Source organism: Cyrtonyx montezumae, unplaced genomic scaffold (assembly GCF_038088225.1).
Source record: "Cyrtonyx montezumae isolate F1298 unplaced genomic scaffold, pur_monq_1.0 scaffold_3, whole genome shotgun sequence".
In the NCBI taxonomy this organism is placed as follows: Eukaryota; Metazoa; Chordata; class Aves; order Galliformes; family Odontophoridae; genus Cyrtonyx; species Cyrtonyx montezumae.
The window spans coordinates 27,922,300-27,945,514 of record NW_027072034.1 but is presented as its reverse complement, the minus strand read 5'-3'; the positions used below and the strand labels follow the sequence as shown (position 1 = coordinate 27,945,514).

Here is a 23,215-nt window from a genome sequence, read left to right as displayed (position 1 = left end):
AACTGGGTCTGTTCAGCCTTGAGAAAAGAAGACTGAGAGGGGACTTGATCCAGGTTTATAATATCTGAGGTGTGGGGGACAAAGTGGCGAGGCCAGACTCTTTTCAGCAGTGTGTGGAGACAGGACAAGGGGGAACGGACAGAAACTGCAGCACAGGAGGTTCTGCACGAATGTGCACAAGAAATTCTTTACAGTGAGGGTGACAGAGCAGTGGCACAGCTGCACAGGGGGGTTGTGGAGTCTCCTTCTCTGGAGATATTCAAGACCCGCCTGGATGCCTACCTGTGCGACCTGGTGTAGGGAACTGCTTTGGCAGGGGGTTGGACTCGATCATCTCTTGAGGTCCCTATGATTCTGTTCCATTTTTCTTGTGTTTTGATTTACTGTGTTGATAAAAGCAGGTGCTGCAGGACCAGCGATGAACACTAGCTGGCATTCCCACTGTCTCTGATGCGATTTAAAGAAAACAGTACAAGAATACTTCTTTAAGTATATAAATAGCACCTCAGAAATTAATCGCGCTCATAAATCAGAGGTTTGCTCCAAAAAAGCGCAGTGAGATGAGGGATGTGAAGCGCTTTTAAACGCTGGGAGCAATAAAAACAGACGGTAACTCCTAAACCCTTTTAATTGCCGTCAAGTGCGAGCGTTGGGGAGGCAACCTGAGGGCCGCCGGGTACCCCTTTGTAAGCAAAGGGGCCGGGAAACCGCAGCGGGGCGCCCCGTCCCTCAGCGCGGCCGCCATTGGCTGCCGCCGGGAGGGGGAGCATGGCCGCGGGGCGCCGCGGGGAGGCGCGGAGCGGAGCCGGGCTGCCGCGCCCGCGTAGGCCGGCCCCGCGCTGCCCGGCCCGGCTCGGCCCGGCCCCGCCGCGGCGCGGAGCCGGAAGCCGCGCGGATGAGCTGGGTGCGGCGCTGGGCTGCGCGCACGGCGTGGGGTGGCGGGAGCCCCGCGCTGCGGCCAGGTAAGCGGGCAGGCCTCGCCGTCCCGCGGAGCGATGTGCGGGCGGGCCGCGGTCGGCGCGGCGGCCGCTCTGGCGTTGGCAGCCGCGGCCCTCTGGCTGCGGTGTGACGAAGGTACAGACATCTCCGTGGCGGAGCTCTGGCGAGGAGGGGGTGGGACCCGCCCGTGAGGCGGGGGCCGGGGCCTGGCAGAAGCCGTGGGGAGCGAAGCCTTGTGCCGGCTCGTGTCAGGGAAACGGGTGGAAAGGGCGCAGCCAGCCCCGCCTGTGCCCGGGCTCGCGGCTGCCCCGAGGGGCGTTGAGCCCCAGCGAGGGGCTGCCCGCGCCGTGCGTGCGTGTGTGTGTGTGTATAGGGATCGCGCTCCACTGCGGCGGGGGGGAGGGGGAGAGGGGGGGGGGGGTGAAGGAGGGAAGGAAGGAGGAGGAGGGCGCTGCCATGAGCCGGGCCTCCGCGTGCCGCCGTCCTGCCGCCCCCGGAGCTGCCCGCGGCGGGGGAGCGGCCTCGCGGGGCTGAGCGTCCTGCACGCATCTCCCGTGTTGTCGCCGGGGCAGGGGGAGGCTTTGTGCGTGTCGGTGTCGGGCTCGATTGGCGGGTTGTTTTTTTGTGTGTGTGCGTGTTTGTGGGTTTTTTTTTTTTTGCTCCTTTTCCGCAGGTGCCCGCTGGAAAGTTTGGCGCTGGGATGCGGGGCCCAGAGCCCTGCTCCCCGCCGCCTCCCGCCGCACCGCGGCCGGGGCTGCCGTTAGGCGCCCCCTGGGCGCGCGGGTATTAACCTCCCCCCCCCTCCTCCCGCTCCCTCCCGCCGCCCCCCCGGCACCTCCTCTCTCCGTCCCTCCCTCCTCCTCCTCCTCCTCTCCCGGTGCGCGGCCATTGCAGTGACCCCGGCCGGCCGAGGATGATCACGAACACGCGGGGCTTCTTGTGGTCGGACCTGGAGACGCGGGCGCTGCTGGAGATCTGGGGCGAGGCGGACGTGCAGTCGGCGCTGGACGGCAACTTTCGGAACAGCCATGTGTACCGGGACGTGGCGTGCCGCCTGGCCGAGCTGGGCTTCGAGCGCACCCCGGAGCAGTGCCGCATCCGCATCAAGGGCCTCAAGCGGCAGTACTACCAGGCCCGGGACGGGCTGAAGAAGAACGGGCACGCCCGCAAGATCTGCAAGTACTACGACGAGATGGACCGAATCCTCAGCTGCCGGGGGGGGCCCGACGGTGCCCCCGAGCCGCCGCCCCCGCTGACCGACGGTACGCAGCCCCTCGGAGGGCCGCCCAGCCCGGGCCCGCTGCACAACGGCCGCGACAACGACGCCGAGGCGGACGAGGACGCCGGGCTCGAGTCCCCCCGCGACAACTTCGCCGAGGACTCCGGGGAATGCTCCTCGTACGCCGAGCGCCCTATCAAGGTGGAGTGCCCCCCCTTCGCCATCCCGGTGCCGCCGGGTGACGGTGAGTAGCGAGCGGCCCCCCCTCCCCAGCCCTGCACCTTGCGCGTCCTCGGCAGCCTCGGCCCCGCGGGAGGGGAGGGGAGGGAGGCAGAGCCGGGAGGTTCTATTGGTGTTCAGCGGTGGGGAACCGAGGGAACGCTGGCGCAGGGCTGAGGACGCTGTCGGAAACGCTGCGCAAGGACGCGGGCATCCTTCTCGTCCGCGGGTTTTCCCGTTCCCTGTAGGTCGCGTGCTGGTTCTGTTAATGTTATGGTGGTGATGGAGGTCCTACTGAAAAATCTCCTTATTGTTGCGGGTAGGGCAGAGAGTGAAGGGGGAGCTTTTACGTAATGAATTGCTTGAGTTTTTCCATCAGCACTGCTCCAACTTCAGCAGGCACGTATCTACCAGCATTCATACAGCACCTTCCCCTTCCTCCTTGTCCTTTCCCTGCAGCTCTGTGCGCGGGGAATTGTGTGTGTGTGTGGGGGGGAAGCAGCACTGTTTATTTGTTTAAATCGAGATTAACGCTGGGCTTTAATGCAAACATGGACCTGTCTTCAGCAGTTGACATCACTAAGGCATCAGCCAATTGGTTGTCGTTTAACCAACCTTCTTTTTACGCATAAACCCCATCAAAGAGTTGTTTACACTCATGTGCTTTTGAAATGCAAATCCAGAATGCCAACAGTCTGAAACTCAATTTAGATTAATGTAATTACCTGCAGTACACAAATGAGCCTATACTATTTAATAGCCTTCGCTTAAACCTTTTTAGAAGATCAAAAAGGCTCCCATTGTTGAAGTTTAGTACTACAACAATTAAAAGATGTCTGCGTGATTTTTGTGCTGCCTTCGTAACTTTATAGAGGGCCGTGGATATTTTTGCTTAGGTACTCTGAAGTAAAAATGTTTGAAACCATTGCAGTTTGCATTGAAAGAGTAATAACATTGTGATGCATTAAGTCCACGTCTCATAGGGGGCATTTTTTTTTTTTTGCTGCTTTCTTCTTAGTCCTTCAGAAAGATAATTCTCTCTCCTCTTGTTTTAGGCTTTAAAGAAATGAGTGCTCCAACAGTTACCCCGCCTCTCAGTCAGCCCAAAAGATCAAAAAAGCGCCATGCAAATTTAACGTTGGATAAAATGATGGAGAAATTCCTGCAGCAGAGTGTGGATACAGAAGAAAAATTTTATAGATACGAAGAGCAGAGGCTCAAAATTGAGGACAAGCGTCGTGAAGCTGAGCACGCTCGAGAGCTCCAGATGCTGCAGATGTTGGGACAGATGTTGTCAGGAATTTCTTCTACGGTATCACAAAGGTCACAGTCTATACCAACGAGTCCTCCTCAGAGAGCAAACCATCGTTCATATGGGGATAACTTTAATTATAATGCTATGACAGCAGCACTTTCTCCACCGATAGGTACTTCCTTCTATAGCATAAGTAAAAGCGAGTTTTTTTTAAAGTTCTGTGTGAAGGCCCTGTTAGTAAGTAGCTCTTGAAAATAAAAGGTAGTTGGAATTATTTAATATTGTTGGTGAAGGTGTCTGTCTGATGTAAAATGGAATTAAAACATCATTTGTACCATTGTACTGATTATTTAATATAGCTACGTTAGTTACAACGAATTTTCTTGGCTGAATTAACATTTTTTGAACTCTATATACGTTGGGCACTTCTTTGCACATTCACATCTCCGTAAAATGGACTTAAGGAGGTTTATATATATATATATATATATATATATATATATATATATATAGCAGGTGGGCAGGGGAAGTATGTTGCAGCAGAAGTTCTGCCGTTGCTGAAGTTAACTGGCCTGACTCAGCGTGTGAAGTTAAGGATGTGCATACATTTTGTCTGGTTTGGGAAGGGTGTGGCTTTTTGCCTGCACTCCAAAAAAGTCAAATGTTAAAATCCAACTCCTTGAAAATTAATTGTATGAAATAAAAATTGCCAGTCTCCTCAGTAAGTACCACGTTACTGTAGTAGATTTGGTGCAATATGGAAACATTGGCATTGCTTTTTATTCTCTGTTGGTTCATTTATAAATGCTTTGGGGGTCTGAATTTGATTTCACAGTGGAATACAAAGCAAATGCTCTAGAGTTAATTGCACAGACCTTTTCTTCTGTAACACGTGTGGGCCAGAAGTTGACAATCAGATGCTTTCTGGGTCTGTGGTTCTGTGTTTGTTTATGTGGTCTCTTTAAGTGGAGGTATGCTGTGTGGGCAGGTGGAAGATGGGTGTTAGGGCAGTGCTGAAACCAGAGTGAGCCTTGGACTCGGTGGTTATAGCCAGTTGTGCAGCAACAAGTCTGTTTGGGTTTAATTCTGAACTGCACTCTGCTGGAAAGAGAAATTGTGATTTGAAAAGAAAAGGAAAGGCAACGACTGAAATGGTGTTGAATAATAATCCCACATGTTGGATCCTAAAAAGATGCACGCTGATTCGTGAGGGGATCTTGGAACCTTTCCTGTTCCATGTTGAATATGCTGTGTGTCCCTGTAGATGGGTCTGGGACTGGATGTTCAGGCCTGGCAGGGGCTTAAGCTAGGTGACAGGGTTGTTTTCTGATTGGATGGCTGGTCTGCAGAATTCCTCAAGGTCTGAAAGTTTCTATAGATAAATAACAGTAAATACATGTATTTTGTGTTTACATGTTTTCTGTGAAGGGAAACCTAAAGTGCTTTGGAAAATCTCTGAGGAAATCATTGGATGTTCTACACTGGTGTGGCAGTGCCTACAAGGATTTGCCATTACTTTTAGAAGACGTTTTTTTGACAGAAGTTGGAAGAGTTTTGCCTGTAAAGGCTTGAAACTGCAATTCAGATGCTTTTGCTGGATTTCCTTACAGGGCTGTATAGTTATATTGTACTGTGCAAAAATACCCTGTGTCTCTCTGACTGTATTAAGAGAAACTAGAGTTTTGAGGCTTTTAAATGGTGAGGGTGTAGCAAAGTGTTCGCAGTGAGGTGCTAGAAAGGAGGTGCTTCGGACAACACATCTTTTAAGGAATTAGGATTTTGGTTGTGTATAGCTAAACGTGCCTCTGCTTATGTAGGTAAGCAGGACTCCGTTGAGAATTCTGTTCTGTGCAGTTCTGTTTGTTACATAACTGCTCATATGTACAATAAACAGCAGCAAAGAAACAGAGGACTTTCTGAAGTCTTCCTGAAGTGGAAGATAGGTATGTTTCTCGTGTGGTTGAAAGCCAGTTCATGTATGAAGTGCGATTCAAAGAAAAGAATCTGCCCTATTTCCAGGGGAGATGAGTGTTTTGTTTTACTCTGGGTTGCTGCAATGCTATTTTGGCCGTAGTCCAAAACAGGGTGGATTTAATTTTTATTTATTTATTTTTTATCTCAGTAGAAGTGAAATGCCTGTATTATAGGAGGATTTTAGAAGCCAAAGATCAGCCAGGAGTATTTATCATTACGGACCACTAAAGCGTTCTATTATGGAAGATTAGCGTGTCTGGTTTAGGTTTAGATTCTCCGGAGGATGGAGGAAAAGATGCTTTCTGCTGATAGTGCACAGATGCAGTTTCTTCTTGCTTAGTACGTTTTTCTTTCATTTTCTGGCACAGTTTCTTCTCCTCCAGATTTTGGGGCTGGGCTTACTAAATTTTATACAGCTGGAAGCTGGTAATATTGTGCGAGTTATTTTCCGTGTAATTATCTGTTAATATTTAGCAGTTCCTAAGAAGTTCCTAAAAGTTGAAAGCTTCTTAGAAGTTCTGTGAGAAAAAAAATGTGGCTAAAGTGTAGGAGTCGCCTTCAAATCCTATAGACTGCTCTCCTGAACAGACTTCATACAGATGTGAGGAGTTGTGTAGAAATACAGGAATTAACTTTTTACTTTATAGCTAATATATTGTCAATTTAAGTACCGATCTTTAAATTGATCCTGCCTTGGGTGAACTCTTTAATACTCTTTAGTGATGTGTTATAACTGTTGAAATATGTTTTTCTTCTACATTTTCCTAGTCTTTCGAAACAGCAATTTGAACACATAGCCTTCTGAGTACATAGTTGGTTTAATATGTGCTTTCAAATGTAACTTTGCATCAGAGTTTGGTAGTTGCATTCTAGCTAAAAATTGTGTGTGGTTTTTGTAATGCTTGCAGCTAGTACAATGGATTAGAGTTTTGCAGAAAGAATAACATAATGCTTTGTATCCACTTGCCAAAATAAAGCAGTGAGATAGGCCCCGACTCTGCTGAGAGGTGGAAGTCTATAAGGGGAAATGATAAACAGGTAGGGTATCAATATGGAATGTGGGTTTGGCTGTTGAGTACTTGTTTTGTGTCCAGATGTGTTTAGTGCTCACTGTGTGTACCTGTTTCAGTTGAGCTGAATTACGAGAGCGATTTGAGGCTGAACTAAGAAGACAGCCTCGTGAACGTTTTGCAACTTGAACTATTCTGTGGGGTTGTTGCTTTCTCTATTTGAGCCCTAAGACTGAGCAGTGGGAATACTCACTGCATCAGACTTGACGTGTGCATAAAAAATGATCACCTTCCGTAGTTACTCAGTGTTTTAAAGGCCGTTAGGTGGTAAAGCTCTGGGTTTTTACAGCAATGTCAGTTTGTGTATCTTGGAGTGACTTTGTTACTGTTTGAGTGCTTAAATGCTGATGTTTAAGATAGAGCATATTTTAAAGTAATGCTTCTTTTTTCAGTTATAGAGAGATCCTTTTCACTGCACCGAAATCACACTCTAAAGGATATGGAGAATATTTTTCAACTGGTGCGCAATGTAATCCCTCCTCTAACTGGGAAAAGGCATAAAGGTCAAGATGGACGTATAGGCATTGTTGGAGGATGTCGAGAGTAAGTTCATTGGAGATTTGAGTGTTGTTTTTGAGAAGTTACAGATGTCATTTCTACTTGTAGAAGCCATTTAAGCTTGCCTTGCATTTAAAACATGAGTATTTGCCAGAGAGCTTTACTAGTCCATCATCGTGATCTTCCTTATGAGTAGTCGTGTTGCCCTAAGGTCATGACACAAACTTTTAGTTGTGAATGTGACTGAAACTTAGAGTGCACTTTGTGCCTGTTTGTACCCTCTCCGTCATTTTCAACCATGGTAACACTCGACATTCAGTATTAATGTCTTTTCCATCTCATGATGAGGTTATAGAAGTAAATGAACTAGAATAAGGCAGTTGATCTTTGTTGTATTTTGGTATCTGGGGAACTAGATCTCTTAAGTCAGGAATAGAAGGTTGTTGATATCATCTTACTGTACTCTTTTTATTTTGATGAATTGTGTTGTTTACTAGATTTCATTAATCTAGAAATAAAACCTCTGTTCTGTTTCTTGGCCACTTTCAGTAACGTGCACAATACTTTGAATAAGCTCCTACACATTTCTGTTTTTCATTTTACCCTTTCAGAGTAGAGGTGGCATCTTTCTACTGCTGGAGATCTGCAGTTCTATAAAGAGAGAAAATGTGCTGTATTGATTAGCCTGGAATTAGTTTCCCTTTTGGTCTGCCAGGCTTAAGATCTTACCTCTTGTCCCAAGCATACACCTCTGAGGGTGCTTCTGTCTGTATCTTGCTCTTCAGTCTTCATAAAGAGAATTCAGGGCAACTGGAGTTGCAGTTTAGGCAATTTGGTTATGCATCTAAAACCAGATGGGAGTGATCTAGGTCATGGATCTCAGACTTGGATTGCAAACAATGCTCTATTATTGTTTTCTTTTATTTGTCTGTTTTCAAACTTTTAAAGTTGATTGTCTGAGAAGAGTTTGCTTTTTTACACTGTGATCTTCGTAAATATTTCTGTGAGAGATCAGGTGACTAAAGTGAGATCCTGGCTCACTTGAAATTAAAGAAGAGCTTGAAATTGGCTTCCATGTTGCAGGATTTTTATCTGTCTTCCACAGTAAATGTAAGAGAAAGCTTTTTAATTTGCCCTTGAATTTGAGTCTTCTTTAAGGCAGACTGATTTTCAGATTGTCTAACCTCATGAACGTGTTTCCCAATCTAAATTGTTTATTATTTCATTCTAGATACACAGGAGCGCCATATTTTGCTGCAATTACAGCTCTCAAAGTGGTATGTGTTCTTCTATACCAATCCAAAATGAACTTTTCATCATTTATGTTGGCTAAGTGCCATTTTTTAAAGCCTTCAATCTGTGCTGTACTTGAAAGGTCTATTTAACAAAGAAAATCCTTAGTTTTGAATTTGTGGAAGTATTTTGTATGGTTGCATAGCTTGCTCTTTCCTGTAAATATTTTCTGTGTGTAACATATAGGAAGAGATATGCCAGAAAATTGAAGGTTTTAGAGAGAAGACTGTTTTATCAAAGGCTTGGATAGCAGATCTGAAAACTTGCTAAAGTAGTTTCTCAGATAACTTCAGGTTAGTGTTTAAAGTTGCATTTTCAGTGTTGCAGTCAGAAATCCTGGTAAGTGTTCAATGAAATGTTTACAGCTTTAGGCTAGTAAAATTCTTAGGTGCTGCAAGTCTGAACACTGTCAGTTTAATCCAAAGTATCTTTATAATACCATACTTTATTTATGTTATAATCTTTAGCAGAGGTAATCAGTACTTTCCATTCATTGTGCTCTTTTTATAGGTTTGTTTGAATAAGTAGCAATTCAGTATTTATTATTTCATCCCCCCACAATCTACCTCCCCCCACAATCTACCTCCCCCCCGAACAAGCAGTCCCTCGATTTAAAACTGAAATTATATCATTTAATAATCTTCTATAGAATATTAAAAACTACTCAGCCTTCTGCTCACTATGTGCAAATATAGAAGTACATTATGGGGGTCCCCTATTTGAGTTCTTTGGTCTCAGATCATTACATCTTCACATAAGGAATCATAGGATCAAATCTATGAATTGCTTAGAAGCTTGAAAAGTTAGACATATAAGTAGTAAAGCAGAGGGGATGCTTTATTAACCTTGGAAATTTCAACTTGGAAGACAGATAGCAGATCAGGTTTCTTACATATTATGCGTTTTTAAAGTGTATTTGTGATTTTTTTGACTTGATAATAGAACCTTGAGATTAAACCCCTCGGCTTCACTTAGCTGAAGGAAAGTTGTTGAAATTGTGCCAGACTTCGTCTGATGTGGATTTGGCCCATTGAGTGAAAACTGTAGTGCTAGAATAGTACTCAGGGATTGCCATAGCTGTGTTTTGCAAGTGTAGTACCTTATTATTTTTCTTCCTTAGTGCAGCTTGTCTCTTGTTCAACTGTTTTCTCTTGCCTTTTTTTCTTATTGTGTGTATGATGTTTTAATCTTTACTAATCTGCAAATGAGAACCATTGCTCAGGTGAGTCAAAGTTCAGAATCTGTGTTTTCAGGCATCCTACTGGTGAGAAATTGGAAAAATACTTTGGAAGTTAGGTGCTAATGAATGTTTAAGTTTTCTCTAAAATATTGTGTGTTATGCTAAGTCAAAATAGAAAAAAATAGAGAAGTTCCCTGTAACTACTGAGAAATAGGGAAAGGGGAGAATTGGTTACTGAATAAGCTTTGGAGTTTTGAAGTTGTGGCTGTATAATTGATGGTTGTTTTTGCATTTTTTCTTTCTAGGGTGCGGATTTATCCCATGTATTTTGTACCAAAGATGCGGCAACAGTAATCAAATCATACAGCCCTGAGCTGATTGTTCATCCGGTTCTGTAAGTGACTTGTCTTTTGTTTAAGTGCATGAGTCAGCAGTCCTGGTTTGAACACTGCAGTCTGACACTAGATTAGTTTGCATTAATTTACACTTACTCTCACGTTTCTTCATAAGCGTCCTGCATTATTAGCTACAAGCTGCTTCTGGGAGTAGGAGGAAAAGATTTATTAACAAGAAGGTGCAAAGTTTAATAACCAGCTGACTTAATAGGGAAGACCTGCCTGTGCTTCCCTACCTGTGCAACCTGGTCTAGGGAGCCTGCTTGGGTGGGGGGGTTGGACTAGGTGATCTCTAGAGGTCCCTTCCAGCCCCTGCAGTTCTGGGATTCTGTAATTTGAATTCTGAGGTGGATGAACTTGAGGCAGATGAATTGTTTCAGTGAGGTGTTACAGTGGTTACAGTAACATGGTGTTTTGTCTGATACCATATGATAACAAAAGAGACCCAAGTTCTTCATGGGAGTCTTAGCTTCTAACTTTGGTTGTCTTGGTGAGTGCCACTTGGAATATAGCAGTTGCCTTCTATGGGAGGGGTTGACCTTGCCTTGAGGGAAGTATTTTTAGTATTTAAGTGTGATGAATCTGGCATTTTCCATATCCGTATTGTGTTCAGACTGAAAATCAGTGATGTTCAATGTCTACTGCTTTTATTACAACTCTGATTAATTTCACCCAGGCAGCTCAGCTGGCTAATTGTGTGAATCTGTGGTTCTGCAAACATTGCTTATATGGCATTAAAAATGAAAAAATGAAAATATCAGAATGGTCAGAGTTTATCTGTTGCAAAACATCTCTCCTTTTTAATCTCTTCTGAAAACAGTCTTCTTCATTTAGTAGGGAAGAAGTCTTGACTGACTGTACTGAGCCCAGGTTTTAGTAACAAACTGGTTATTTCTCCTTTGAAGGAGAAGAAAAAGAAGACGAAGAAAAATACTTTGTCTTCAGTGTCATATTTTTATATGATCATTTCTATGTAGTGAAGCAATTCGAGTCCTGCTGGCATTGAAGCAATTCGAGTCCTGCTGGCATTGCTGGCTGCTCTTGATTCGGAGCGTAATCTCTTAGTCTTTGTACTCTCTCCCAAGCCACACTTCATGCATGGGAGAATCTCTGGGTAAAACCCACTGAGCTATGTCATTGTTTTCCTTTGTGTCCTTCCCTAAAACTTTGCTTTGTTATCGTTTCTCTGTGACCCTTCAGAGTAACTAGGTAGCTGTTGTACCACTCTCTTATTATGCTAATCATAATTATGGCCCTGTGTACTTCTGAATTCACTGTTTGAACAGCTTGGCATTTTGCCAGGGTTCAACTACCATTTTGTACAGCCAGAAGTCTGACATTTTATCATCTCCTCAGCAACTCAGCTGCTGCTACCTTTCTGTACAGCCTTCACCTCAAGGGAGATCACCTTAAGGAAGGAACATCTTTTTGCTGCTGCCCTCTGAATGTGGAGGCTCTTCTGGCTCATTAGAGCTGCTGCAGCTGATCTTTGGTGGCAGGGCTAGCAGAGGTGTGTGAGAGCTAGACTGTTTCTGGTCCTTGGCAAATGCCTGTCACTTCAAGGATGTCAAGAACATTATGTGTGAAGGATTGAGTGGGATTATAGAAGGAGAGTTATGGAAATGAACATCCCTCTTGCAGAATTACTAGGGTAATTCTCTGTGGCTACGGCTGCAAATCATTCTGGGATTCATTTGTAATGTAATATCTTGTGTTAGAGACACTCTATGATGCAAGTTTCTCTTGTGATTTATCTTGTGACTTCGTTCTATGTTCTCATGTGTGAAGGTAAAGGAGCCAGAACTGCACATTGCAGCCTGGGATTTGGGAAGGTAAAGCTTTAGTACCTGTCTCTGTGTGCCCTCATTGCCTGGGTTGAATATTATATATATATATATATATGTATTTTGTATATATATATATATGTATATGTATATGTATGTATATGTATATGTATGTATATGTATATGTATATATATGTATATGTATGTATATGTATATGTATATATATGTATATGTATGTATATGTATATGTATATATGTGTATATATATATATGTGTATATATATATATATATATTTGAATACAAATATATATATGTATATTTGAATATATAACAATTTTTCTTTCTTATTCAGGGATTCTATCAAAGGCATCATTGATGACTTGGTATTAATAAAAGTAGTAATAAAAATGCAACCAGCTGTCTGGCTCAGTATTTTTGCTGACTGACTTTTTGCTTACCTATGGAGAACTGAAAATTACAAAAGTCGTGGTCCTTTTGAAAGTAGGCTGTACTATGTCTTAGTCATATCTACCTTGCTTTTCCTACCACCACCTATGTTTTGTGCAACATTTTTCTGTTTTTTGTTCTTTTGTTTTCTGTCAGCACATTCCTACTATGAACTTTACACAAATAGATAATACTGAAGTGCAGAAGATGTACTGCAGGCATGTCAATTCCTTGGTTTAGGTCAGGTCGAGGAGTCTTCTTCCATATCTGTCTTGAGTTACGTTACCCTGTCTTGAGATCAGAGTTGAATGAGCTAAGTGAGCACAATTAGCTTTATTTTCAAGTGAGACAAAACAGATCTGTTCTGTTACATTGCCTCTTAGGAAGACTTCTTTCATAATTACACAGAATTTTTCTTTGTCTCTGTCTCATTCAAAATGTGGAGAGGAGATTCAAAAACATAGTTCCTTTGTGGAAGGAGGCTGACAGCTTTTAGTTTCGTTAGTTAAGAGTAGCTGTTAAACACTGTGGGGCTAGCCTCCCTTTTGCATAATCTGCTGGAAGAAGTGAAAGAATTTTTGTCACTGAGGCAAGTAGGGAGAAAGCACAGGTTGCTCTGATTACCAGAAAAACACCTCCTGAATGTCTTGGTTGCTGGTTCCCTATATACCTGCTGTAATAAAAACGTGCATAAACTATGTGATCTTTATCTGAAACCTCATTTAGACAGCAGCCTGGCTAGGAATCACATGAGAAAGTTGTGGGTTTGTTGTGGTTTTTTTTTTTTTTTTTTCCAAAGTACTTAGGGTGAGATAAAGGTCAGTTTGCATGTGTGCTGACTCAGGGAAGTATACTTAAGCTGTTTCTAATCATGTCATGCAGCACTGCAGGCAAAACTTGTTTACGGACCTGATTTCGGTGTCCAGTGTTCTTGGGATGAAAAGCTGCTGCTTCTTTGCTTTGTGCTGCCAAGTGAATAGGAGAAAGGAGATGCCTTCACTTCATACTATGTCTCTTTCTTCCCCGTTGTTGCAAGGGTTCTCGTCCCAGGTGAAAGCTTACAGATGTTTTGTCACCTCAAGGTAGAGATGTAGCAAAAGGATCTTGGCGTCACTGTGGCAAGTGACTCTGTTCTTGCTGCTTTTTGATACATAAAAAAGAGAAACATACATGTGTAGGCACATTGTATTCCAGTCAGGGCCTGGAATACAGTCCTCCTTCTGAGCATTTGCCATACTTCTGTGATTTGACATAAGCATTAGGTCTCTTTGGTATTTGATCTTTCTTGAATTTGAGTGAAGAAAGGCATGCCTGGTATTTTCTTTATTTATTATTGGAAGCTTTTAGGGTCTTGTTCTTTTTTTTCTATCTGACAGCTACCAAAACATATTAGACTGACACTTGTGATCTCATGTGTCCACAGCTGATTTAGAGTAATCTAGCCTTCTAGGGCCTGGTTCAACTGCAATCTCTACCTAAAGATTTAAATGTGAACTAGAGAGTGATATCAAAGTGATAGAAGCTTGTCATTTTACCAGTCAACATTAAAAGAAAAAAAAAAGTGTGTATTATTTTTTTTAGGGACAGTGCTGTTTCATTTTGAGGAAGGTTACCTTGTCAACCCAGGTTAATTCTGTAACTTAAAATCACAGATTTGATTTGATTGCAGTCATTCAATTTGGAAAAGATTTTGGCAGATTCTGCTTACAAAATCAGTTACAGGAAGTATTCATAGGTCAGGACTGATTCCATGAGCTCTAAGATATGTAAACAGCTGAGTCGAGACATTTGGTTGTTATATGTTTTGGGGGGATTGCTGTAACACACACTGATTAGGTGATTTAGATCAGAACATAGTATAACTTCTTTGAAGGTTAGGATATATCTAAAAGAAGACTGTAAAATAGTTGTGGTATCTTTACAAGGCTTGAAGGATTGCCCTTGAGTGCTGTTGCCATGTCTGTGTGAGAGATCTCAGAAAGCAGATTTAATTGATAGCTTCCTTTTCCTTTGGAGCTGTTTCTCCCAGGACATGAGATGCTCTGATCTGAGTAAGAGAAGTGACCTCCTTTTGTGCTGAGGTTCATAAAAAAGGAGGCTGTGCTTGGGTCTGTTGTCTATAATGCATTGACAGTACACCTGCTCAGTGCCTGGTCAAACAGAAAATCTCTGTATGAGTCTTTGGTGTCTGAGTAGCAGCTGTGGAATATGTTTGGGGGTTTATCAATAAGAAGGATATCATATATAACTAAGGAATTTTTTTCCAAGTACATATGTTGATAGGTCATTCATACTGTCACTACCTTGAAGATGGAACATGGAGCAAGGCTGTGGAATATGCAGATTGAGAGCAGTCTTTTGCCATCAGTGTTGGACACCACTGCTCCTCCCAGCTGCTGGATTGTTGTTCTTGTTGCTATATTGTTAATATTCAAATGAAACCTATCATATATACATTTTGGTGTCTAAATTAGTTGGTCCAATGCCTGAAGAGGAATAATGAATTTTAACACGATTCAATCCCTCCCTCATTAGGAGGGATTTTTTTTTCCATTTTCCTCCCTGTCATTTAGTTGGAATATAGTAAGAAAATAACTACTGTCTATGCAGCGTTTGCAGATTAATCACTATATAAATATCTTTCAACAGCCTGGTAGTTGAAAATGACAGTTTTGTCTTCTGAGCTTCCTTTTTGTCATTTTAATGTATTTAATTCACTAAACACCTCTTTTTGGTCTCAAAATGCATCTAGCCAACTTCACAATGCCATTGTCACTGAGATTCACTCTACCTGATCGAGGTGCTTGGTGGGAAAACTATGAGTTGTCTGTGGGGCCAGCAAGGTTTTCTAGAGTAAGCTATTATTTCTTGTTGGGCTCAAGGGACTAAGAGATGCTACCTGTAGAGTTTGGACTTCTGGAAACTTGGAATAAATTTACAAGAATAATGATTTAAACATTGACGAATGAAACTACTCTTGAGTGCATGAGCATAAAATTAATCATGTATTTTTTGCACTCTTTGGTTTTGCCTGTAATTTCTTTGACCTAACCTTTGCAGAATAATCTCTGTCCCTATCTTATTTGCCCCATTTTCCAATAATGAGCTCACCTCACCTAAAGTTCACCACAGTAGTTAATAATTAGCTTTCTCAGAGAACTACCTGCATTCTAGAGCTACACATTATGTCCTGTCTTTCACTCTTTTGATGTACTGTATAAGATGACAGGATCTAAATGTCAGCAGGTCTAGTGTTAATATAATTACCTGCAGTGCCTGGACAAACAAAACCAAAACTCTTTCATCCTCAGATCTGAGACTTTTTCTCATCTTTAAAGATAAGATTCTAGGTTGGCTTTTGAAACTGCCCACTTAAAATATCTTTGTCGGAGTTTACCTAACTGACTTTTGCAGTGATACATTTTAATGCATTTGTAATTGGCCTCAATCACTATTTGCGTGCACTGATAATGCGAAGATTTTTAAAAATGCCTCCTCCAGTAAGGTGCTGTATTGATCAGTTTGCACAAATATTGCTTGTGTCCCTTGACCTTCTCTAGTAGGAGATCCTACTGATGGTGTTTTTGTGAAGTCCAAACAGATCTCTGATTAATGAGGTGATTCCAGCTGCTTGAAACAAAAGTAAAGAGCTGCAGTCCTGCCATCTCTTGTCTGTGCTGTCATTCCTTGTTATCTACTATTTCCATAGCTCCCAGTTATACCTGTGCTGAATTTGCTTCACAGTTTCTTGTTTCCATGTAAATTTTGACAAGGCTGCAGCTTTTCGTGTCGTTCCTTTTCCCACTTCTAGAGAGCAATGACAGTAGCTGTCATTCTGGTTGGATAGGAAAAGCTGCTGTGTTTAGAGCTTTCTGTGATAATTTAAAGCTATTGCTTTGATGGCTTTTGATCATTTGGTGAAAGCCACTCTTCAAGTAAAATATGGCATACAGCAGAATTTTGTTTTGGCAGCTGGAGAGGGGAGCTATGTTTCAGGCTCAAGCTGTTGTTCAGCTCTGGACAGTGACCAGCTTACAGCAGCCTTTCACCTAGATGGTAACTACTGAATATTGCTTACAATGTTTAGAAACTGGGGAATCTTAGGACAGTAGTCACCATCTATTTTCAAGCTCTTTGGATATTTTTTTTTTTTGAAATGTCTTCATCAAGCTTTTAGTAAGATAAATATCTACAAAACTCATATCAATTTTTTTTTGTGTGTATGTATGGTCCTGAAGGGCAAAAGTCTTGACTTAAAACTTTTATTCTGCTTGTTAAGAGTTCAAAACTAAAAGGTATAGAAGGGTGTGTGGCTGTGCATCCAGGTAAGAGGTAACATTGAGACTCTGCACTACCAAATCCAGCAGTTACTGTCATATAACTAAACCACTACTGTTCTTGTATGTAAAAATAACTTGTGTGAAAAGCCAAGAGGATTTCTTTCAGCATGTATTGATATTAGTTTGACAGAAGTTATCAAAAGTTACCAATAATTCACACAGAAGATTTGTCCTCACTTTGTCAGAGACTAGGCATTGTTTAATTTGAAGAGAAACTGATGTCTTTTCAGAGTTTTGCATGAAAATGGTATTCTAAAAGACAGATAAATGAGCAAAAGGGTAGACATATATGAATACTGAGCCTTGGACCTGTCTGCATAAGGTTCAAGGAAGGCAAAGGATAAAGCTGTTTTGTCTGTTCACAGGAGATTGCAGTCTTCTCAGCATGCAGTGAGCAAGGCTTTGTGTCTCTCCCCTACCTACCACTAATAGCCAAGGAGGTTTGATCAGAGAAATATGCTAGAAGTCCTTTTTCAGTGTTCCACTATGAGTCTGTGTACTTACGTTTTTACCTCTGCTTTGACTAATAGACAGTGTGTAAAGTTGATTGTGTGATAGGTTATCTTTCTGACACTTAAAATGACAGACTCACCAAGGTTGAAAAAGACCTCCAAGATTATCCAGTCCAACCATCCACCTACCACCAGCATTTCACCACTAAACAATGTCCTTTAGTACAACATCCAAATGTTACTTGAACACACAGGGGATGGTGACTCAATCACCTCTGTAGGCAGCCCATTCCAGTGCATGACCACTCTTTCATGGAATAAATTTTTCCTAATATTCAGCTTGAATCTCCCCTGGCACAACTTCAGGCCATTCCCTCTAGTCCTATTACTAGTGACATGGGAGAAGAGGCCAATCTCTCTGCTACTTCCTTTCAGGTAGTTTTAGAGGGCAGTATGATCTCCGCTGAGCATCCTCTTGTCCAGACTAAGCAATCCCAGTTCCCTCAGCCACTCCTCATAAGGCTTGTGCTCCAGACCCCTCACCAGCTTTCTTGCCCTTCTTACCAGTGCCAAGTACAGAGGAATGATCGTTTCCCAGCTCCTGCTGACTATACTATTTCTGATACAAGCCAGGATGCTATTGACCTTCTTGACTACATGGGTACACTGCTGGCTCATGTTCAGCCAAGTGTCGACTTGATATCCCCAGGTCCATTTCTTTCACGCAGTCCTCCATCCACTCTGCCCAAGTCTGTAGCACTGCCTGGGGCTGCTGTGGCCAGAGAGCAGGACCCAGCACTTGGTCTTGTTGAACCCATCCCATTGGCCTCAGCAGAGCTGTCCAGCCTGCCCAGATCCCTCTGTAGGGTATTCCTACCCCCAGGCAAATCAACACTTCCAGCCAATTTGGTGTCATCTGCAAACTTACTGATGGTGGACTCAATGCCCTCACCCAGGTCATCAGTAAAGATGTTAAATAGGGCAGTACTTGACATTAACTTTAGACTCTTCCTTACCTACTGGACTTCACAGGAATTGAGTGGCTTAAGCAAGCTCCTTTTGTTTTCCTGAAAAGTTATAATTTTGTTTTCTTGCAGTTGTTGTTTACTTGCTTATTCTATAGTTATCTTTTTCCATATGTGGGCAAAGCTTTATCAGTTGCTCTCCGTGCAAGGGGAGACTTTGAGGAAGTTTTATGGGAAGTTTTTTGGGAGGGTGTTGGTTAGTTTCTTGGTTGAGCAGCAATGAGCTGTCATGATCTAGATTTCCTGCAAAATGATGCCTGATAATATTTCACTTAACAATGGTTAGCTGTAAATTAAGTAGTTATTTAAAGATGTATTCATTGCCTGCAAGTCTGTAACTGTGGTCTCTCACTATAATCTTTTATTGCACACATCTGCACAATAGTACTGTAGTTCATTTTTCATGTTTACAAGCGTTATTGCTTGCATTCAGCTTCCTAAATTATTCCCATTGTGTATATCCATGGTGTGACTGTCTATATTTTTAGATCATGGGAAAGCCATATTGTTTCCCAATCTCCTACCTCATCTCTTCCAAAAAAAATCTTACTTTATTGGAAAATAAAGGGCAAGAGAAAATTGGGAAATACACAGGACAGGAGATGCAGAGTGTTTGTGGAGTTTCCCAAGGTAGGATCCTTAGTGATTTCCAAAAGATGCCTGGATACAGACATGGGCATCCTGCTCTCGGAGGCCCTTCTGGAGTAGCAAGATGGATTAAACGACCTCCTGAGGTCTCTTCCCACCTCCACCATTCTGTAATTCTGTAAAACCCCTAACTTATGGTCAATCAGAGTCTTGCTCGGGGGAGCTAACAGTTCTTTCAAGTCTTACACTCTTCAGAAATTCAACTGCTGTTTCCTTGTGGCCTTGCAAAAGATATTCTGATACCATTTTATATTGTTATTAGCTTTGTTCTTCGGGGCATTTGTGATTCCTGTTTTGTAAGAAAGCTGAATTACTTTGTTTTATTGTTCTGCAACTCTAAAGACAACCCTGATTCTTGTTTACTTGATCTTGGTCTATCCAAGCTTGAAGGTCACATCTCTTTTGATCTAGAGGACATCACCTTCGTATCTCATACCTCTTCAGATACTTTTAAAAGAATATGGTGGTAATTTGTGTGTGCACGTCTTTGGCAGTGGAAGTGATAATTAAATGGAGCAGTTTGAAATAAGGTTAGTAATCAGGCCGAGAAATTGGCATGAAGGGACAAGGGAAGTGAACAGTTATTTGTGTAAGCACAGTACACAGCTCAGGGTCTGGCTTGTGTTCTGTGCTGGTATCTCTGAAACATTTTGGTGCCTTTGATTTGTTGTTGTTGTTTGTTTTTAATATCCAGACAAGCAAGAGTACATGTTGACGTTGTCTGTAGTAGTAAATTAAAGAGAGCCAAGGTGTATTTATTCAATACCTAAAAATTATCTGTACTGTCTAACTATCCAAACAGTATTGGGCAAGATTCTGGCCCATGCCAAGCAGCCTCTCCTAAACTTCCTCAGCACTGCTGAGGAATTACTACAGTCCAGGTACAGTTTGAATTTTGTACGTAGATGGTAGTTGTGAAGAGCAAAAAAGAGGTTGTTTGTGCTCAATCCCATGGTCAGGAAAGCTGGAGAGGATACTCCTTCATTGTCTTCCTGAAGAAAAATGATCAAGAATGCTGATCATTTTTACTGTATCAGCTTGAAAATATTGCTGCTTTGATGTGTGTGTGCAGGAACAAGCAGTAAGCTGGCATGATAAGCCCTTCTGCTTTGAGAAAAGCCACAGAGAATGGATAGTTTACAGGGTGTCCTTAGCTGCATAATCGCAGCTGTTGTGAACATCCTCTATCTTAAGTGAAATTGGTGTGATGCTACTAAGAGGCAGTTTTTGCTCTACTTTCCTTTATAAAGAATGGAAATCCATCAGCTGTTGTTCAGTATGTTTTTATAGCTGATTTTGCAATGTCATAGTCATTATCACCATTTTAAATCTTTTGGCTCTTTGTATGCCGTGGGTTGCCTCTTGATGTGAAATTGCAAAGGAGTTATGTGAAACGTAATGTTTGTAAAATGCTTTGAAGATGAAAAGCTCTACAGTAGGTTTTTATTATTACCAGAGGCAAAAAGCGAGCAGGAGTGGCTTAATGTTGGACTGATTATTTCCCAAGAGATGGCTTTGTTTTGAAGAGTGTACATAATCCACCAGGCTGGAGACAGAATGATCTTATTTCAAGTCTGAATAAAAATAAATGAGCAAACTTTCTACCTCGAGATTATTTGCGTGAGAGGTCTGTGAAAGAGCAAAGTTTTGGTACAATCTCAGCCCTGTTTGAAGTAACATTTGTTTGGTGTGTTTGGCTTCTGCTACCCAAAGGTATTTCGAATCAATCCTTTCAAACATGGTCAGCAGTGAAGCAGCGTTTTGCCACAGATCAGCCCTCCTTCTCTTAGCTGTAGAAAGCTATGATCATTTTCTGTATTTAATACGTAAATAATCATGTCTGCCTTCAGAGATGGTGATGCTTTATTAGACACGGGTTTAATTTGGTTTTAATGCTCTAACATGAATAGAAAAACATTATTTCCAGCCCATATCGATATCACGAGCTGATAGGTAGCTGTAGAAGTAGCGTGTTTGTACAAGTGAGCTATTGGGAAATCCTTGTACTGCTGCCGTTTCCTTGCCCCTTAGAGAAGGAGGAGCTGCGTGGCTCCATCAGAAATCCAACTTCAGCTCCCATAGCAGGGAAGCTGCTTCAGGGACACGGCTGTCATCACGTGCCCGGCCGTCCCCTCCTCCGGTGGGCCATCACTTCCAGCCAGCAGCGCTGTTTTGACAGAGCCGTTCTGTGGTGTCAGCACCGGGTGCCTCTGGGGAGCCTGTGTGGCCGGGGTTTCTGAGGCGGCTATTGTTGGTGGAGGGGCTGCTGGGCCGTGGCCAGGCGTGAGGCACCGCGGCCCCATGGCCTTGGGCGGGCTGCCTCGCCAGCCACAGCTGCAGGCACTCGGGGCTCCTGCCTGGCACTTGCAGAAATCGCTGTGGAATTTGCTGATTCTGCCAGAGCGGAGCTAAACGCTTGTACCCAAGTGGTATGGCCTGTTGTTACAGCTGCACGTCAGGGAAAACACGCGAGGGCTTTTATCCATAATAATTGAGCTTTGTCAGAGTAGTATGAGCTCAAAACATTCGGAGCAGTGCTATCACGGAGTACCTCCTTGCTTAGCTTACAGGGAGCTTTTGCCCCTCACGCTTCAGTTAAAATGTTCATCTATTATTGGCTGCTTAGCCAGAGGTGGAGAAAGAGGCTAAACTTTTCCTCCATATTGCCGGTGAGAGTTAACGCACTGCCCCAGCTGTGCTTTCAAAATATTCTGACATATTTACACAACAGAACGGCTCAGAACAAAATAAACAGCTCTGCTGAATGCTGGATTGCAGCAGTTACACCTGGCAGTGGGTATTCTCTTCATTTTTTCCATAGACAAAATGGAAAGGCTGCCAAAACCTAGTATCAACCTTCAGTGATACTCAAACCTTGAGTATCAACCATCAGTGAGTAGCTTGTTTCTTCTGTTGCCTTTTGGGGGAAGGGGACAGTTTGGCTGTCATTCAGTTGGAACAAATGCTTATAAGGCAACTGACAAAAAAAGTTTATGAGCAGCTTCGTCATTTTACCAGGCGGAATAATCAATCATGGCGTAATTTCCAGCAACCTACAGAATATACCTGCTAATATGGTGGATCTTCTCTCCAAGGTGTATTCTCCTCAGAGAAGCATTAAGTAGGAAGCATGAAACTGTAGGAAATGTTAGTTTTCTGCCTTTTTTTCTGCTTTGTAATAGCTATAGGGGACACTTGTAATTATTTCCTCATTTGTATGTGGTATTCCTTAAGGAACAAATTGAGAAGGAACTAATGTTTCATTTTACCTATTTGGTCAATCGTTCCTTATTTCCTGAGCGATAAATGCTTGGTAACTTAGAGGACACTTGCTTTGGGCTTAGTATAAGAGATCTCTCTTTCTATCTTGCACCTGGAATTCAGATTCCGAGAGTACTAAAATTGAGCTTTTCTTTAACATGTCTTTTTGTTTCTTCCTGATTCTGTTTAGTGATAGTCCCAATGCTGTCCATGAGGTGGATAAGTGGTTGCCACGACTGCACTCAGTTGTCATAGGACCTGGCTTAGGCAGAGATGAAGCTCTACTTGAGAATGCTAAGGTAATGTGTTTACTGAGGTTTTATTCCCTGTCTTCGTGTTGAATTTTATTAACAAATTTCATATCTTTTGCACGATTACTCTGCTGTTTTTGATTAGGGTTACTAACCCACAGATTAAATAAAATTGTTGCAGTATATTCCTGTAATTGGAAGGCATCTCTGTGATATTTTCTGTAGTTCATTCTCACTCAATTTCTTAAGAAATCTATATAAAATTGGTTCTTTTTGTTTGGTTTTTATTTTTGAGTTGTTGGTTTTTGTTTGTTTGCTTTTTAATCAATAGTTAGTATTTATTGTAGCAGTTATAATTTAAAGGGAAGAGTTTAACTGGATGTTGTTGACAGAAAATTGCAGCTGTTAATTATAGGCTTCATTATTAAAATTCAGGGGGATGTTTTAAGTTCAGAGATCCACATGGTTGTTTTGATTTGCTTTTGTTTTGATTGTTAAAGTTGCTAATTAGAAATTGGCATCTCTAGATTATGGGCTCTGTGTTTTCTTAGGTGCTGAGCAGCTAAGAACTGTAAGATCAATACGAATTTGAGTTCCTAAGTTTAGGAGCTGTATTTGGCAGTGTGTGCCAGGAGGGGTACCAAAGAACAGAGATTGCATCCCTTTACAATAAGAAGTAGTAGTCTTAATTGTGAAATGTTGCAGAATTCTACTCTGGGTAAAGTAGTAATCCTATTTTCTCTCAAGTCTTAGTGTTAAACTGAGAACAGGAGCTTAGATAGCTCTGTATGCTAAGCAGTAGGCACCCACATGGTCTTCCAGGTGTCCCTGTGTCACTCCCAACGCACACATCGTTGCATGTTTAGAGTGTATGCTTCAGTTCAAACAAAATTAGATTGATATCAACTTTCAGAAGTCTGAGAAGATACACTGAATTAATCAGTAGTACTAACAAGTGGAATT

General features: G+C 42.4%; 1 protein-coding gene across 2 annotated transcripts in view; it reads left to right on the top strand.

Annotated features, from left to right (window-relative positions):
* Positions 1–808: 808 nt before the first annotated feature.
* The window catches only part of NAXD (NAD(P)HX dehydratase), a 48,984-nt gene continuing 26,577 nt past the window's right edge, over positions 809–23,215 (top strand). The window contains exons 1-7 of one of the 2 annotated variants that reach the window (XM_065740999.1): positions 901–962; positions 1,834–2,402; positions 3,433–3,804; positions 7,069–7,219; positions 8,406–8,451; positions 9,953–10,041; positions 22,192–22,300. In XM_065740999.1, the coding sequence (XP_065597071.1) occupies positions 1,853–2,402; positions 3,433–3,804; positions 7,069–7,219; positions 8,406–8,451; positions 9,953–10,041; positions 22,192–22,300 (1,317 nt within the window). In that variant the 5' untranslated portion in view covers positions 901–962; positions 1,834–1,852. Of the gene's footprint in view, positions 963–1,833; positions 2,403–3,432; positions 3,805–7,068; positions 7,220–8,405; positions 8,452–9,952; positions 10,042–22,191; positions 22,301–23,215 lie in introns of both variants that reach the window. The other variant, XM_065741000.1, reaches the window with a different exon arrangement.